The sequence below is a fragment of the Pleurodeles waltl genome, chromosome 2_1, assembly GCF_031143425.1.
Source record: "Pleurodeles waltl isolate 20211129_DDA chromosome 2_1, aPleWal1.hap1.20221129, whole genome shotgun sequence".
Lineage (NCBI taxonomy): Eukaryota > Metazoa > Chordata > Amphibia > Caudata > Salamandridae > Pleurodeles > Pleurodeles waltl.
The window spans coordinates 537,310,426-537,324,890 of NC_090438.1; the positions used below are offsets into that span (position 1 = coordinate 537,310,426).

Genomic DNA, 14,465 nt, shown 5'->3' on the forward strand with positions numbered 1-14,465 from the left:
CTTTCCTGCCTTCCTAGAATGAACATTATTAGTATCTCTTCCCTCCAAGAATTCGGCACCCTCTGTTACGTCTAGTCCCGCTTACTTTGACAAGGTGCAGCAGTGTAGCCTGTATCCAATGTCCTCCATTTTCCTTCCTGAATTCAATATTATATTTGGCTTTCTATGTGAATGACAAACGTTGCTTGCTTCAAGTTTTACTGAAGTGGGTCATGAGTAGAAGGAATACATAATTTACATATTTGATTATTGCACACATTACTATATTAGTACCAGTGAATGACATATTTCCTCCTTCTGTGCCTTGAGGAAGTCAGTTGACTTCATGCTTTCCGTTGTTTCAGTTTTGTTTTCCTTATGTGTACATGACAGTGTCCCACACTCCATTTTATCTCCCTAGACCATCTTTGTATGAACCTTCATACCCAACCTTGTTTCGCTTGGCTTTCCAGGATATTCTTTTGAAAACACATATAACCGATTTGCTGGTCATTGTTTATTTTATTTTATGTATGTATGTATTTCATATATATTTCTCTTCAGGTCAAATATAACAAACCTTGGATAATGTTGCAAGTGTACCCATGTACATCTATGCACAGTATCTACTGGAATATACCCATCATCAAAGGTGCAAACCTCAAATTGAGAACATATGTGGATGGGTATGTAACCACATTGACAACCAGTAACTTTAACATGAGGTGCGTATCCTTTGATATGTCTTTTTTAATGTACACATATATATTGTTATGGTGTTCTATATCTCTAACTAATGGCATATAATATTGATAAACTGATCCATTCCAGATTGGTTGATGTCTGTAGTTCTACCTTGTGGCTTGAAAATTTGGAACACTAGTGATATCCATCGCTGGTTAATGTACTGTACAAATAAGAACAAGTTCTATTTATTGGTTGTAAACAATGCCCAAAGGCAGTTTATTTACATGGATGTCCCTATGCATCACATATTTACAGATTGTAGCAGTTAGAGACAGCACAATACTCATACTATTTCCCTGACATTATATTTTATGCAGGAGGGAGACACATATTTGAAAACATTTGAATAATGAAATAGAAGTAACATAACTTAGCACATATTTCCAAAAGCCCTGATTTGTTTATAAATAGTATTGCAAATATGTTACAAGCATTGCAAGCATTTCAAAAAAGTATTGCAGGTATTGTTTTGAAACCAATACAAAATCCAAAAATATATTTTTGTAAAAGAGGGGGAGGTGAGCGAAGAGAGGATGAGTCTTGGTCTTCTTGGGAAGTTGACTCTATCATAATGCTGGAGTGTGAAATGTTACGTATTGAATTGTTTCAGCTCAACGTCCTTCCTTTCATAAGCACTCCACCTTTAAGAGCATCACAAGCATTTTCTGGCCTGGGGATCAAAGTGAGTTTTGAAATAATCACAGTCAAGAAAACCATTTCCTTCTGAGGGAAGTAACTGTCTGGTAAACGAATCCCGCAAACACTCTAATTTTGATGCAATACCATACAGCCATTTTCTGTGTCGTATTTTATTTTCGGTGAACCAATTACTGTACTGTGTACATGTGCTACCAAACTTTAGCCTCTTGAGATGATTGGTTTGTGTTGAATAGGAAAGAATGATAAGCATCTTTTGTGAATTTGTATTTTAAAAAATGCAGGTGATTAACTATCATATACAGAAATATTGTTTGACTCACATGTCATGCCCCAACTACAGTTCACAAAATATTATTTGATTAGGGTAGTTTTGTTTATTATTAAACCCGATGGGACAATCTTGTAGTTGATATTTAGAACATATTTATGTTAGATGGTATTCTAATACCACACCATGCCTGGTTGAGATCAAAATACTTATCTACAACAAAGGCTAAATAAGCATATAGCAACCTCTGTTTACTTATGCCTATTCAAAGGTTTTTCTCAGAGCCTACACAAAGGAATTCAATATATTTAAAGTAATATCATAATGAACCATAAAACCAAGCTATAAATTATTCAACAATGATTAGCAATATCTAAATAAACTACAAGTAATATTACCAGTGCATGGCGAACACAATAGCCCAAAAACTATGCAAGTAATATGCTATTATCACAGTACATAATGTACATATTCCACCCTATTGTAAAATTCGTCATTGGGCCTATGGTATTCCTACAGCTCTAAAACTAAGCCCAGAGAAACTCATTGACCATTCAGATCTGTAACTACACTTAAAGACTTTCCTGGTAATATTTTAGGTCTTCTGTAGGAATGACATGTCTCACAGCACTTGCCACTGTTCTCTTCATATATCAAAGATTTTTAAAATTATTCTGTAATCCTAAACCTGGAGTCGTCATTGTTTCAGCACCATTAGTTTTAAAAGAAAATATGCATTCCTCAGCATTGTAAATTTGTTATATATTAGCACTCTTACTGGGCTTTCCTAAACTCGCTATAGAGCATTGTAAATGCATACAATCTGCCATATGTTATTTAACAAAGATCTGTAAGACTAGCTTCTGTCTCAAAGTCTGAATTGAATGTGAGAGAAATACCTCCATAAGTCCTTTCCACAATTTACCATCAAAACATTAAAGAAGGTAAATATCTCTGTAATTCTTTTCCACAATTTACCTTCAAGACATTAAAGAAATACCATGCTGTTTACTGGAAGGCATTCATTTTCATATAGGAGGTTAGTGGTATCTGGTCCCTAAAGGCCACACATAGAGCCTTCACTGATTTTCCTAAAACATGAGATGTAATCTGTGTCCAAATAACCAAAGCATGGCTGATTAGATTATTTTAATGTCTGGACCAACAAAAATCTAAGAAAAATCAGATTCCCAAATGCCAATACTCTTTTACTAGTTGATGTTTGATTGCAGAAATATATCAATTGAAAATTCCACAAAAGCTTCTTGGAAAGACCAGCAACTTACTTTCATTGACATTAGTCATTGAAATATCCTCAGAACTGACTTTTCCTAGCATATACAATGTTCTTTTTATAGAATGCATCTCTTGTTGAATAAAGGCAAATCTCTTTATATCAAATGGAATATTACCCACTCCAAGAATTCCACAGTCAAGGAATTCAAGAATGTTATTTTAAAAGGAAGATCTGCATTATAGTTCACAAACACAGGGATCTATTCACAAAGTAAATGTGTCAGATTTATCCTTACTTATATCTTCCAGGAATATCACAAAGTGATTTCTAGCAAGAGTAAGCCCATTTATGTGCATAGAAATCTCCACCACGACTGCACTATTCTGCATCCCTAAATCCCACTCAAGATGTGGGAAATGAGCATTTCCAACGAGCAATTAGCACTGAAAGGCTGTGAACACCCATAAACAAAGCTGTTTGCCAGCATTCACTAACTCCTTTGCTTCTCCTTTCTGCCTTGAAAAGGTCATATTTAATCCAACCAAGGGCTGGTGTATCTGCTCAGGGTAGGAAAGGGAGCATATTTCCTCTTGATTTTCCAAAATGTTAAGGGAAGGGGCTGCTACAAGGGGAAAAATATTTTCCCTGTAAACAAGAAAAACAAAAAGAAAATTGTGTTTGCGCAGATGATCCTGTTCCCTTATGCAGGGTTTTCTGCTATGGAATATGATCAAGCAGGAATGTTACATGACTTCCCTTTGAGTAAATATAGAAACCTGTGTCTGGCCCAATTTTTCATTCATATTTGTGGACGTGTTTGCGAATTCCACAATGTTGCACATAGTGACTTGTATAAAGGTATACATTTGGGAATGCAGGTTTAAGACTTCCTTTGTGACTCAATCCCAATGTTTTTGATTTTGATGGTACTTTTCAAACAACATCTAAAATATGCAATAGTTCTAAGGTTTTGCACAAGTGCGTGTAGATGTTGCATTTTCACAAATGACTAGCAAGTTGACTGCAAAAGGATCATAGTTCCACAAATATAAACTGTATTGAAAAATTGTGCAAGGAGTAACACTTGCATTCCTGATTTAAAATGTAATCCCCCCTGAGTGACAAACCAGTTCCCATAAATGTACACTGCTAGAGGCAAACTGAGTAAACATTACCCTGTTGTTCGTAGCAACTTTGATAAAAGGCATTGATTCTGAGTGAAAGATACTTGCTGTGATGTACACCAAGGGGGCAGAAGACACTATTTATAAGTCAAATTGTTTGATGTGAAAATCGGCGGGAAAGAAGAATGGCATCTGATAAATGCAAAATATTACCTTACAAACGTAGTGCATACTAAAGAGCTAAGATGCACTTTTTGAAACAAATGAAAAATACACGACTTTCTCTTTAGTATTATTAATGTTCAGCATTAAGAAGCCAAAATACTATTGCCTGATACCACTGACAAGTGGCAAAAAATATCATGCCATGTTTCCTACGGTGGAAAATTATATAAAACATAAATTTTTCGCTCTTTGTTCAGAGCAAAGCTTTATGTAAAATTACTCAGAATGTAATATTTTAAATAAATGTTTACTTTGGAACGAGTCTTTACAACAGCATTTTATTGCAAATCATGCCTTAACATTTACTTACTGTTTAAATACATTGGTGTATGTTCAGACTAAATAAAGGTTTAATAAATGTTGGAATCCAGTGTTAGTGTTTCAAACCATGTCAATAATATGAATTAGGATCCCAACACAATTGATTTGACTTTCACAATATAACAGTTACTGTAACTTTTCTTAAGACATTTTCTGATGAATTCTTTTACATGAAATTATATCTTTAGAGGTGGAGTGAAACCACCAACTCATTAGTGTTTTGGTAATCAAAGTTAATGTTGCACATATAGAGCTGAGGTCTTCTAAGTACAAGTGACACAGTGCTGTCCTTGAAGTCTGAATCATTTATAGTTTCATTGGATTGCCAAGGTAGGAACTTTTGTTAACTGTTTGTGGTGGCCATCACCGGTCTCTAGGGTGTACACTTTCCACTAGTTTAGCAACTAAAATTTCTAATAAATGAGAGAGCTAACATTTTAATTTAGAAAAATCAGCCAGTAAAGAAGATCCCAATAGCTGTCTTTTACAATCATTTCTAAGGAATACAAAAGTTGTATGTCTATTGGTGACCTATTATCTGTGAGAGGTAGTAGACTCAGGCATGAATGTTAATGTGAGACAACAAAGAGGTATGAGCCGCTACCCTTAGCTTGCCCTTTAGTACACTTGTGACTCTCCATGCAACCTGTGGTCTCAGAGGTCATGGTGGCAGGCGCAGAAACAGAAAGTAAACAGAGGCCCCAAAAGCCCCGTTTTCTTTCTGTATTTTCCACATTTTTCCCTTCTTTAGCCCCTCAGCCATAGGCGCTGGGAGTAGTGGTGAGATGGATGCTGCAGCACGCACAAAATACCTATACTGGAGTTCAGAAGTTGAATGAGCAATAAAGCTGCCTTTAAATTTTATTTTCATCCTGTCACATCTGCTGTGTGTTGAAAGGCAGAGGTCAAGTTTTAGGTTGTCTTCTGTCAAATTGCTACTTTTTAGCACATAGATTGAGGTTTACTTTTCTTTCTCTGACTGCAAAGTGAGCGCATTTTGTAAGGTGAACTATGTCACTGTGTGCCAGGGCACAGGGAGTATGAATACAAAGGCTGCAGGATGTAAAGCTTTTCCTAACTCACAACGAAATTCAAATGTGTATAAGTAAATTGTACACATTATTCAAATTATAGCAGCAGTTAGGAAAGCACAATCGTGCACTTTTAAAAAAAATTCCGAAGTTTAATGGAAATATAGGGGGATATTTATGAGCCCTCTTGCATCACACTTGCACCATGTTGCAAATAAAAAGTGAGATTAATGAAGCAAAGCAAGTTCACCTTGTGTGTCCCTGCGAGGATTCATAAATCTTCAATAATTTAACGCAGTGCAAATTGCTGTGTTGCATTACTCTGTACAGGGAGGCATTTCTATGGGTGTTTTGTGGGTGTTCCTATGCAACATCCATGTTTTTTTATGCATTCCCAGATTTACAAGAACAGGTAAACCTGGGAATGTTAAAGAAAAATACACCTCCCAGGAGAGGCATAACAAGGAGAAATGCCATTATGTTTCCATGTTTATTCCTCTTTCTACGTGTGCTGCATTCTGCAGCACACATAGAAAAAAGAAAATGTCTCTCAGGATTGATTTTTGCGGGAAGGTGCCCTTTTCCTGCACAAAACAATCCTTCATGCAACACAGGCAGCCCTGCATTGCTGCTAAGCAGCCTATTGTGTGCCAATGCAGGGGAAAGGACAGGAATGCACCATATTTTTTTTAAATATGGTGCATTCCTGTCCTTTCCCAGTGACGCAGTGCAGAGCAGCTTGGTGACTTGTTGCGTTGCACTGTGCCACTTTGGCATAAATATGCCCCATTAATTGTTACTATCATCAAAACAGATCAAGGGGCTTTACTGGATATTTGTGAAACCTAGTTTCCATACAATATTGTGCATGTGCTATGTAGTTTCATGTGTAAAACTGCATGTCTGTGGACATTTTGTGGCCATTTTAATGGGAAATGTGCTGTCTGTAATGACTGTGCACTACCACATCATGCTTTAGTCATTTATGTGTGACAGTGTTCTTCAAAGTACAACACCAGCTATATGCCACACCCTTATAACACAGCCTTACCACTCTCTTGCTGAATGGGTTTGGATTATTTGATACACTTGGTCTTAGTGTGACACTTGGATTTTTTAAAATCCCTATGACTTCAATGATGTCGCATCAATGACAGTGCTCCCACTCTGAAACTTGTTCCAGTACCACTGACCTCAGCAACAGAAAGAAGGCTTTTGAGGCACTAAAGGTGAAATAAGAGGTCATCCTTACAATGTAATTGATGAATAAATGGTGCACATTGTGACTTTTACCACACTTGTGTTTCTTGAATTGACATCCGTTGACTTGGGAACCAGAGTGGTCATTTGTTTATTTACACACTGTTTGACCACAACAAGTGGTGATGCCCAATTTGGGAAGTCAGATTTATAATGCTAACATCTGCTATTTTCCTACATGTCGCTACTACCATTCTGCCCACATAGTAATGCAATTTATCTTTTCTGTAGGATATAGGAGAAATTGAGGTGCTGCTAGGCCTTCCCTAAAAGGCATTTCTTTTATCCATTGAAGTAATTTATAAATACATATCAGTTGAATTATATTGCCAATCACACAACTTAGAAATTTGTTTTTCCAGGATTAATTAAACTCAGCAAATGATTTATGATCTATAAGGAAACGTAGCTTTTTGATAACATATAATAACAACTATGTTATTTTTCTAAAAGAAAACTTTTTGAGACTCTTGGTCGGAGAATACAATTCACAAAAAGTGTTCTATTGGCTGATAGTCACTCTACAGATGCCTCTGTACACATCTTAAACCCAGACTTTGTACTCATTTCTTTCTTTATTGCCTCACATGCAGCGGCTTCTGAGAAGAACTTCAGTGTAAAGGGTGTGTATGTATTTAAAGAACACATACCTCATGGTAAAGTATAGAATCACAGCTTCAGGTTTGTTAATAAACATAAGTTAGGCTGCATTAGGATGAGCAATTGTGCTTGCCTGATCATACTTTTCCTTCTACTACTCTATTCCTTGTTGAATCATTTGCCTGTATTTTAATTTTACTTTTATTGATTGACACATAACTTTGTTGTGAAAACACATAACTTATATTTGAAATTGCACTACTGGGCATAAAAAAGCACAGAAAGTTAAAGTTACATTTCATTACAGTACATTTAGCATTGATTGACACAGTGCTTAATTTGTGCTTGTTGAAACCGGTGGTAAGCACCGGCACTTATTTATGAGGGCCGGCGCTTATTGTTCTGCCTCAAGCATTTACAGCTAGCAAAATACACATTTGGTAAAGACGGAGGAGGAGAACCACGAAAAAGCTTCACAATGGGAGAAAGCAGAAAGCTGCAAGAGTGAGCTGAAAGGTCAGGGAGGGGCATTAAATGGATGGAAAAGGCCTGAGATGGCTATGGGATTACGCTGCCTCAGTATTCCGTGTTAGCACATTTAATTGCAGCAGCCACATGTTTAAGAGAAGGGCTTTGAGCACCGGCACGTTTTAATTTACAAATTAAGCACTGGATTAACAGAACACACAACAATGTATATGTTTTTATAATTACATAATGTACTAGGTAGTGCTGCATTGTATGTCGAATCACTGCCACATCAGGGCACTGCACAGTTTGAATTAAGTCCAGCATTATGATTCACTTCCATGAGTACTGTCTTCAAGACAAAGGCTATTCTGATAAGGGCTGCTTTCATTAGTTTCCTGAAAAGCAGGAAGCTGATTCAGTCCTCGGTGTGGGTTTAGGAGCAGTTCACAGCACTGAGCTGGGAACTCCTATGGAACTGCTTCTTTAATTTTTTTCTCTTGAAAATGTGTAATCAACGGTCCTAAGGACAGTGACTGACTGGAGATAATTGGTTGGATCATAGTGAGAGGCAACGTTTCGCGTGTACCCCACTCCTTGTTTCATTACAGAGATGTGTGAACTTGTTGCACTAAAAGCAGCAAATGAAAAATTTCAAAGCTGACTTTACACGGCCACTCTTTCCGATCCTGCAGTTGTTTTTTTTCAATCAATTTCTTTGCAAACCCAAAGTATACCATGCTACAATACCCTAACCCGGTTGGCATTATCAAAGAACTAATCAGTTCCAACTTAATGGCTCAGTACAGCTACAGCAAAATCTTAGGAGCAGAGATAGTTACAAAACTATGCTCTTGGCCACAGTGTTACATTAAAGATTATGTGAGAAAATTGTTTCTTAGTAATTTTTGAAAAGCTGACCAAATCTTGATAGCTGTACCTCTCTATCTCAGATGATCTTAGCAGCAAAATAATGACATTGAGTCTTTCTCAGTAGACTCAATGGGAAAACCAAAAATGTTCACTTTCTTTTCTCCAGATTTAACATTTCGTTTGAGTTTTATAGCATGCTATATCTAATTTTACAAAAATTGGAGATTAGAAATATTAAGGTTAGGATTAGAAAGAATTTTTAGAGATGTTTTCTAAATCCTGATTTAAAAACAGGATAATCTGAAATGCCACTGAAAACTGGATTATTTTGTTGCCAATTAAATAAACTATCAAATCCATGAATGGGACATGATATTGTTGAATCAAAATCTTTAATAAGTGGCATTTCTGCCTAGTTAATGTTGAACAGGTTTACAGAGGACAATCAAGTAGGATTTCTAACAACATATAGGTTTTGGATAATCTTAACTCAAGATAAACAATCTCTGATGACAGCATTCTGTGTGACTAACTTTTATTGTATATTTCTGATTGTGTATTACTGAATCGTAATAGCATTTGTAGCAGTGAAATGTAGCTGTCTTTCTTCTTACATATTATCAGGCCATGCAGCAAAGCACGCCTGAACCTCTAATCCCACTTTCAAAACACAAGTGTCAAGCCATCTACCTTTTCTTCAAGGAAAAAATGGAGAGCATCTATCAGCACACCACGCTTGCTTCTTCCCTGACACATAGCCCTGAAGAGTACATTTCATAATGGGTATCCTTCAAAGCCCTGTTTCTTGCAGACCTCACTAACATCCTCAACTCTCTCACAGCCACAATCTACCCATTCATTGACTGTATATTTTTGCCTTCAACTCTAGAAAGTGCTGCACTGCTTTTCCGCTAGCTTTGCACCACACTTGTACCAGATATATGCATCAATTACCCACATACTCATTAAAAAGTTGTTTTTGTGAACCATCCCTTCTTGTAATGATCATACATTTTTTGTGTCCTAATTATGAAATTGTGTTTCCAAATATCTGCACAATTCTCATACTCTCCATCAAACAACAAAATCATAATTGCACAGGGTAGAATTGCGATTTGATGTTTACTTTTATTTTTCTTCACACTGTTTTCACAGTACAAGACTAGATTAGGGTGAGAGAGTCAATCCCCAAGATAAAAAATTTCAGACATTGTGAATAATGTTTTACTAATTTTCGGATTCTTGTTGTTCATCAGTATTCTATACAGAAACAGTAGACACAGTTACCATTAGTATAATTTATTAGATGTATTTGTTTATTATTTGAAAAGGTAGTTTGTCCAAGCAATGTCTGAGTCTCATTGCCATAATTTGCTTTTCTGTAGCATTGCTCCATTTAGTAAACAACTGATGGGTCATATAGAGCTTGGTGAAGCATGAGTTGGCCAGACTTGTGGTTGATCTACCTCATTTGCAATTAGGAAAACTGCCATGGTTCCAAGAGCAGAAACTCATCTGGCTCTACCCAGAAGACCACCACAAGGCTGTGCCTGGGTATGACAGAAGGCCTGCACTATTTAGAGTTGACACTCCAAAGAACATTTTCATTCAAGGGCCCGTTTGTGGAGAGTAAACTCCCTTTACATGAGGGCCTTTGGCTGAATGTTTCTCAGAAACAATCACCCACTTTAGGGGTTTGTTTCTGAGAAGAACAAAAATAAAAGCAGAGCAGCTGATTCACCCAACAATACATTTCTGCCAAAAGTGCTCCCAGTGTTTTAGTAGAGGCACTTCCATCAGAAATACCTTTCTGGAAAAGACAGGGAACTTACAACATGGTAGATGTTCTGCCGCAGGGTGGGTGTCAGTGAGTTCTCAACTACCTCAGCAGGGTAGGAAGCATGCAGGTATAGCATATGTCACTGTCCCCACCCCACATCCTGGTTGTTTTCTCCCGGTAAATTACAATACATTCTCTCTTATTTCCATGTATAACCTTGAAGATTTTTCTGCCTACTATCTCATTTGACTCCTTGCCTTTGGTGGCAAGTACATAGAGCATTGATCTAATGGTAAATATGTTTCTTAGATTTATGGTCAGTTTGCAAATTGTTAGTATACACCTGAGATTGATTCATGATTTATCATTGTTATAAAAAAGTGTAGGTGTCTTTCTAGACCGTTCCTGAAGATGAATCCTTAATGGGAATATACTGGCAGTCGCCAGTAGGTAGTTTTAGTTAGGACCGTGTTTCCTTAGAAATCTTGTTGCACATGGAAATGCACAGCTATTTACTCCACATATTATACCATTGATGACACCTTCTATAGCATATTTGATATTATCACTGCAACATTTGCAATAAAATTATTGATGAGAAAACTGTGTAGAGTGAGGGTGTTAGTTATAGTTACCTCAGAGCACGAGTTATAGTTACTTGTCATAACTCTAACTAAAACTGCTGAATTTCTATGGTCATATAAATATATACATGGATAAATATTGGACAAGAAGCTACTGCACACAACATGTGCATGGGTTTAAATGTTTTACTCATTTCACAATTACAGATCAGAATTTCAGGCAATAGAGCGACTGCCAAGCTATAGGTTGATCCCACATTGCAGATGTGCTAACATCCCCTGATAGCACAGGTTTTAGAAACTTCACAGGAGGTGCAGCCATCATGACGACATAGGGACAGCTTTAGATCTATCGATGCCTGCTATGACAATCTTCTTTGGGGCCCCTGCCAACAACCTCCATCTCTGCAGTTTCCCTCATTACCACCTTCCAATAGTGCCACTCATCTCTCCACAGCCCTTTTCTCACAATCATTTCTTTTGTTTTATAGCACTACCCCTAGCAACACTAGTGCATCAAAGCACTTTACATTATGAACCCGTTAGAAAGAGGCAATGAATCTTACAAGTGTAAATCATTCTATTGGAAATGTTACACAAAACAATGAGAAATACCATTCTGTGATACGCATGGTACACATTCTTTGCAGCATGCATATTAACTCTCTGTGCTAATTTACGGGGAGTAAAAATTGCCACTAAAAACAAATCTTCTCTCTCCAGCAAAGAGGTATTAGTCACCTGCGTTATCTTGACATTTATAACTCAAGAGTCAGACAATGCAATGCATACTATAATATTATTCATATTTTCTCAAATATTCATGACATTTTGCTATCCTATTAGATGAAAGATAGGGTTAAGAATGTTCCTTGATCAGACATATTTATGAATTAAACTGGTAGTAAAAACATCTACAGTGATAATTAAAAGTTACAAAAGTGCAGGATGAGATGTGGTGGAGGGCAGCAATATTTGTGAACCCACAAGGCTCTATACATGTAAACTAATTTGTGTGGGAGGGAGGGAGGGAAGCTTTAAAAAACAAAATAGTTATTGCTAAAGAATGTTATATTTCAAATAGAATGTTTATCTACACATTTAAGATCCAGTGTTTCTATGTTACTAATGAAGTCAGATGATAAGTCCATTGTTAAAAAAATTGTTAACTTTGTCACTTTGAATCTTGTGATTACTTGTTTTTGGCCATTAGGTGCAAATTTTAACAAAAAGATATAAACCGCAAATTTTGACGAGTCAGTTCAAGCATTTCAGGCTCTTTCTATTATCAAATATCTGGTTAAGTCGGTTTTCACTTGTACATCCTTTCAATGCAGCTAATGAACCCTAATGACAGTCCAAGGCCAATGTATAAAAATGCAGAATTTATTGCTGTGGACTGAAATAGCAGAGCATTAGCAAATTATTGTAAACATAATTGCAGCCCCTACCAAAATGCATTTTTCTATTTAAAGACGTAATTTTAAACCCAAACAAGAGAGTGGCATATGGTGTAGGTGGCCAATCATGCCCCATTCTATAGATCTTACTTACATGTATTATTTCTTTTCTCTGCCTCTCCCCAAAACCTTCAAAGTGTATTTTCCAGCACATGAAGTAAGATCTTAATGATTTGAAACTGTGAAACATAGATTTTACCAGGTGCGAAATAAATCTGGAGAGCAGGTTTTTCAAATTCCAACGATATTTAGCATTTTCTTTCTAAGACAGCCGGAGTCATCCAATCAATATGAACAGCACAGAGCACAATGACATTGCAGGTACAAAAGCTTCCAAAAGATAGCATTAATCAAAGGCAAGCCCCGTCTCTAGATGTTTGGTGCAAGCAAATAGATCAATTAACTGTTTATTTAGAGACGGCAGGAAACAAAATGGTCTTTTGTAACTAATAGTAACAGGGAGCGTGCTAATGAACAGAGAAGATACACTAGCTGAGGCTGTTCTGTTGGTAGTTGTGCAAGGGTGCCTTGCTCCCTCAGAGTCCATTAAAGAGGAGACAGAGTCTACTTGAAGTCCTTGACCACCTGCTCATATGGAGGGGGTGGTGTGTTGCAGTAGGAAGGCGGAGGTGGGTACGCTGGATTTCCTTGAGGTGAGTTGGGCTGGACATGAAAAGCCGAAGCCATGGGGTTCATCATAGGTCCTCCTGGATCAGAATAGTATTGCATTCCTGGCTGCACGGAGCCTGAGAAGAAATGGAACGAGATAAACGTTAAACAATTATACCTCAGGTCCAAAACATTTGTATTGTTGTTCAAAACATTTGTAATGAGGTTCATCTGTATAAATACCCTCATTTAATTTTAAAAATACAAGGGTCTGAATCAATGGCATAAAATCAGATGGATAAAAACAGGACTACAAGCATGGAAGTACCGCAGGCACCAGTTACCCTGCATAGATCATGTATAGTGATGTTCTGAATGGATCTGTAGCAAGCAGACATTGTGGCCTGATTCCCAAATGTAAACTTACATGTATGTGTAAGTTTACTTCTTTTTGGTATTCATAAACTACAATTTAATCGAATAATAACTTTAGGACTTGGGAGACTTTGCAGTTGACACAGAGAACTTTGCACATAAAACAATAGGTGGCTTACCTTTGTGAGTCAGGCACTGTGTTTTCTGGTAAATATATCCCATCAGAAGCCATCAAGAATCAGAGTCATTGGGCCTGATTCACAAAGATAACTTACACTTTTGAGTAATTTACACTTTTGAGTAAGTTTACTACATTTGATACTCACAAAATCCGGGAGTAAGTTACTATAAAAAAGGTAGTGAGTATAACATTACACATGGCCAACCACTGGTGCTGCAACTTCCTCCCATAAAATTAATGGAGAAAGGGAACTGAGATTAAGCCCCTTAGCAAATATTGGTAAATTCAAGTAATATTAATTAGTATTAAAAATGAATTTTGTTGAATTCTCTACATTATTGTTATTTATTATTGATCCATATTCATTTTTTTGCTTAGGAGGGAATTTAGTTTTTAATTTAAACTTTAGAGAAATATTTCTAATTGAAGGTCAATATATTTTAATTTATTAAATATTTATTAATAGTGCAGTAGCTTTGTTTTCCATCTTGTTATACATTTAAAGTAAATATATAAAATTATTTTACATTAATATTTATTTTCAAATTAAATAATTTTATTTATTTCCCAAACCTTTACATGGGAAGACTCTGCATTCAGAACAGAGCTCACCAAATGGTGAAGTAGAAGGTAACATAAGAAAAGATTACTATGAAAATAAATATTTGAAGTTTGTTTAGAAT

At 36.5% G+C, this 14,465-nt stretch overlaps 1 protein-coding gene across 1 annotated transcript in view; it reads right to left on the bottom strand.

Annotated features, from left to right (window-relative positions):
- Positions 1 to 9,898: 9,898 nt before the first annotated feature.
- The window catches only part of VOPP1 (VOPP1 WW domain binding protein), a 459,612-nt gene continuing 455,045 nt past the window's right edge, over positions 9,899 to 14,465 (bottom strand). Inside the window, exon 5 of the mRNA XM_069214230.1 lies at positions 9,899 to 13,363. Within this exon, the coding sequence (XP_069070331.1) occupies positions 13,182 to 13,363 (182 nt within the window). The 3' untranslated portion in view covers positions 9,899 to 13,181. The remainder of the gene's footprint in view (positions 13,364 to 14,465) is intronic.